The sequence below is a fragment of the Gastrolobium bilobum genome, unplaced genomic scaffold (assembly GCF_033153095.1).
Source record: "Gastrolobium bilobum isolate Gb01-03AN ecotype WA unplaced genomic scaffold, APGP_CSIRO_Gbil_v1 utg913, whole genome shotgun sequence".
NCBI classification, from domain to species: domain Eukaryota; kingdom Viridiplantae; phylum Streptophyta; class Magnoliopsida; order Fabales; family Fabaceae; genus Gastrolobium; species Gastrolobium bilobum.
The window spans coordinates 157,954-162,999 of record NW_026900059.1 but is presented as its reverse complement, the minus strand read 5'-3'; the positions used below and the strand labels follow the sequence as shown (position 1 = coordinate 162,999).

Here is a 5,046-nt window from a genome sequence, read left to right as displayed (position 1 = left end):
CAATTTTTATACATGGATTTTACTTAGAATTTTGTTTTTGATAAAGAGTAAATTACTTAGAAACCTCGTAGTGTAGAATATTTTTTCGGAGCGACAGCTCCATCAATACTAAGGTCATTTAACATATGTTATAACTTACAACCTTATTGTACTTATGTTATACGTAAAAAATTACTGTGAAAATTTTAAAATTAAAATCGCCGTTGCTATCTTATTCATGAATTAAAATTTTGACATACTAATTTACTTTCATATAGTAGAACTATTTGGGGTTGAGCTATCTAGTTAGGGGTGTAAATAGGTTAGGCTAGGTTAGACTTTGACTTAAATAAGTCAGGCCTGTATACAAAATTTTATGCATGACCTGACTTGTTAGCCTGCGTAGGCTCCAAATTACATGTCTGGTCTGATCTATATTTAAAAAAATAAAAGACTTGTCTTGGCCTGTTAAATTGTTTAAGCATATTAAACATTCAATAATTAAAAAATAACAAAAATAATATTCTTTGATTATTCAAAATTATTAAAATAATAATTTTATTTAGTTTATTTAAAATAAATAATATGATATAAGCCAACCTGTAAACTTATGGCCTACTTTCTAAATAGATTTTTTTAAAAGCCTAGGCCTGTTTTATATATTTAACTATTTGTAATAGGTCAAATCTGATTTAATATAGAAAAAATCATAGGACCCTGTAAGCTGACCTAACTCATTTACACTCGTCGATTTCAATGGATGAGAAGCTTACTCACATCACAGGGAGGTCTCGGACTATTCCCTTAGGATTGAACAGTAACCTATTAAATTTGTTGATATACTCTTGTGAATTATATTATTAAAATAGGATCCTAACTACAAAAGCTGGCATAATATAAATAAAATAGTTGTATTAACCTGAGATATGGGCGATAATTGTTTGATGTATTAAAATGAACTAATGCATATGTGGGATAAAATGAAACATTGAATAATTATGAAATATGTACAAAATTGTCAATGCATGACACAAGAGGAACCGATTGTTTTCAATGAAATATGCTAATCCTCAATTCCTCATAACGAATTATTGATCAGAGTTCAATTATTGACTAATCATGTAAAATCTAATTTAGCACAGATTTTATATTGATTTATTTTCCGCACGCAGTGACAGCATCTATTGAAATAATGATATGATCGATTGGTGTGGATGAGAAAACACGTTGGCCAAATGATTGCATACAAGTTTGATTTCTCAACGTTTAGGCGGCTGAAACACCGTGATCATCACGTACCCATGCACCCCCACTAAGCTAAATATAATGTTACGAATCAATTATTTTAAAAAGTTGTATAGTGTTGGATAAAAACATTTTTATATATAGTTAACATATTACACCCTCAAATTATAAAACAATTATTTCAATATTGGAAAAACTAGCCACACGTACCCACGCGTGAATCCTTTATTAGATTCAGAGAGTGAACGAGCTTCTGGGTTGTTTATTAATGGTTCGAATTGTGTGGTACCCTAGTTACAATAACATAGCTTCAGTCCCTTAGCAGAATAGTTTTTATCTACTGCATGCACTAATCAATCAGATTCATTAATATCACTTTTTATTGGTTCTCTTGAAATGAATTCGTATAAATTGACTGTTTTCTTACCACTTGTCCCGTAAAAAACATTCAGTTGCGTTTTCTTCGAAGAAAAAAAGATAAAAAGAAGAGATAGAAAGATATTTCTTATTATATGGAGTCATATTAAGAAAAGAAAGACAGAAAAAAATGAATTTTACACACGTTTATTTATATATAAAAAATAAAATTATCTCAAGTTATAATACGAAGGACATTAAATCCAAAAAAAATATATATTTAATTTGCGACTGTTTTTAGTGTACCTGCACCAACTATCAGCTACTTTTCAAAAAGGCATTAATACCTTAGTTTGACTGTGTCAATTATGAGGTCTACGACTAACAAATGGTCAAGTCTTTGATCTAAGAAATAAAAAGCATAGACAAAAAGCAAGAGAGGGGTGATATATGTATGGTGTAATAAAATATATTTTATAACGGAGCGGCGCGGTGAGCACAAAGCGACTATTCTTTCGCCTTTTACTAAAGAAAATATATTTTATATTATTCAACATAAGCTATATTATTTTTATTTTCAATTGAGAGTATTAAAAAATAAATGTTCTTATAACTTTAGTGTCAACTCAAATAATTTCAATTTGGGGATAAGAACCACATTTTAATTGCTAGAATTTCATAAATTAAAAGACATAAGTAGTTCATATGAGTCACTTAAATCTCAGCGATATTTAGAAAACTCTACGTGAAATGTCCAGATATTTCGTATTTTATTGAAGCGACAGGTGTGAACCGCATGCTTTATCTACTCATAGCAATTATTTTGATGATTTAGAAACGATTGTGTGATATCAGCAACCACATAGTTTTTTGGTAGGAAAGTCTTATCCGATTCAAACCCAACTAAAATTGAGCAATAACACTAGAGAAAAATAAACACATAAGCCTGACGTTTGAATTGACAACATCCCTTCTATCATCAACATTTTTTTTTCTAGAATCAAAATACATGCCCTCTCTGTAAAATTCCAAGGACAATTGCAGGAAACATCCACTCCCTTTTCCATTCTCCCATAATTTTCACCACCCACTAAAACATAAAACCGGCAACTTAAATAACTAAATAACTAACTTTTCCGCACCTAATAACCATATACACATTTATAATTGAATGCAATGCATGAAAAAAAATTAATACCTAAAATAAATGTTTAATATTAAATGAAATGTTTCCCAGCCCCCAGTACTCCCTTGTAAAACCCTCCATGTCTCACTTCATTACTCCATCAATACTTCAAAACCGAATTTGCTAGAGCAACCAAATACACGAAACCACATACCCTTACTACTATTATTTTAAGTTTCAATGGAACATCAACCATCTCTAACCTCAAAACAAGAACTACCACCTATAGTGGCCACGATGCCAAGTCCTGGCATGGGACATCTGATCCCAATGATTGAGTTCGCAAAGAGACTAATCCGCCACCAAGACCTTGCCGTCACATTTGTCATCCCCACCGTCGATGGTACTCCCTCCAAGGCTCAAACCACCGTCCTTCGCTCCCTGCCTAACACCATTTCCCACATCTTCCTCTCTCCAGTGTCCCTCTCTGACCTCCCACCAGACACCAAAATCGAACCTCTCATCTCTCTCACTGTGGTCCGCTCCCTCCCTTCTCTCCGCCACTACCTCCTCTCCCTCGCTGCCACCCACCACATCTCAGCCCTCGTCGTCGACCTCTTCGGAACCAACGCCTTCGTCGTTGCCGGAGAACTAAACGTCCCTCCATACGTCTACATGCCTTCCACTGCCATGTGTTTGTCCTTCGCCCTTTACCTTCCCCTTCTCGACCAACAAGTTCAGTGCGAGTTCAGAGACCTTCCTGAACCGGTCAACATCCCCGGTTGTGTTCCGGTTCATGGGAAGGACTTATTGGACCCGGTTCAGGACCGAACCAATGATGCCTACAAATGGTTCCTCCACCATGCCAAGCGGTATAGTTTAGCAAAGGGGATAATAGAGAATAGCTTCTTAGAGCTAGAACCAGAGGCTATCAAGTTTTTACAAAAGGACGAACCTGGTAGACCGCCGGTCTACGCGGTTGGACCGCCGGTGAATGATGACAATCCTCAAACCGGGGACGAAGAGTGTTTAAGGTGGTTGGATGAGCAACCACGTGGCAGTGTCATATTCATCTGTTTCAGTAGTGGTGGGACCCTTTCTAGTGCTCAGATAGATGAACTTGCTTTGGGGTTGGAAATGAGTGAGCAAAGGTTTTTATGGGTTGTGAAGAGCCCAAATGATAAGGTTGCAAATGCTTCTTATTTCATTGCTGATAGTCACAGTGATCCTTTTGATTTCTTGCCAAAAGGGTTCGTTGAAAGAACTAAAGGGAGGGGTTTAGTGGTGCCATCTTGGGCCCCACAGGCTCGGGTCTTGAGCCATGGGTCCACCGGGGGGTTCTGGACCCATTGTGGTTGGAACTCAATACTTGAGAGTGTGGTGAATGGGGTACCTTTAGTTGCATGGCCACTGTATGCGGAGCAAAAGATGAACGCTGTTTTGGTTACCCAAGACGTTAAAGTTGCATTGAGACCTAAGGTTGGTGAGAATGGGTTGGTGGAAAGGCAAGAAATTGCTACAGTTGTGAAGATGCTAATGGAAGGTGAGGAAAGGAAGAAGCTTCGTTTTCGAATGAAGGAACTTAAAGAGGCAGCTGCCACAGCTGTCGGGGAAAATGGGTCTTCAACAAAACAAATCTCCAAGTTGGCTCTCAAATGGAAGGGCCAAAGAACTGTATCCAGATGAAGTTTCCTTTCATTTATTCTCTTTCTCACTCTTTTTGCTTTTCTGTTTTTATTTATTTATTATTTTTTTACCTTTTTTGCACAATAAATCCATGGTGTGCATTAGGGTTTAGGATTTAGATTTGAATAATTTGGAAAGTATCATAAATTCAAATTAATGTAATGCTAACTTTTACATATTTTATTACTAGAGATGCATGGATTCACGACTCCACCCTTATATATGCTGCTCTATTTATAATTTAAGGTGACTTTATTTCAATGTGTTTCTACTCTATTTAATGATGAATAATTACGCAAAGATGCACATAAATGTTCGATAAACAATATTTTATAAATTTGAATCTATGGGTAACACACCGTTGTAGTAATGTAGAATATTTTTTCGGAGGGACAACTCCATCAATACTTAGGTCATTTAACATATGTTATAACTTATAATCTTACTGTACTTATGTTTGTTGAGATATATAGTTTCACATTGGTTGTGAGGGCAACTAATGTGGCCTTTATAAGGCCTTGAATTCTCCCACCCTTTGAGCTAGCTTTTGGGGTAGTGTATTCCAAGATTCTTAACAATGTTGTACGTAATAAATTACTGTGGAATTTTTAAAATTAAAATCGCCATTGCTATCTTATTCATGAATTAAAATT

At 35.6% G+C, this 5,046-nt stretch overlaps 1 protein-coding gene across 1 annotated transcript; it reads left to right on the top strand.

Moving 5' to 3' along the window:
- Positions 1 to 2,655: 2,655 nt before the first annotated feature.
- LOC133295082 (hydroquinone glucosyltransferase-like) lies at positions 2,656 to 4,515 on the top strand. The gene has a single exon (XM_061493872.1). The coding sequence runs from the start codon at positions 2,948 to 2,950 to the stop codon at positions 4,391 to 4,393; it is 1,446 nt and encodes a 481-aa protein (XP_061349856.1). The 5' UTR covers positions 2,656 to 2,947; the 3' UTR covers positions 4,394 to 4,515.
- The last annotated feature ends 531 nt before the right edge of the window (positions 4,516 to 5,046 follow it).

What these genes read in the sequence shown, in the direction of transcription:
- LOC133295082 (XM_061493872.1), top strand. Translation starts at nt 2,948, where the DNA reads ATGGAACATCAACCATCTCTAACCTCAAAACAAGAACTACCACCTATA.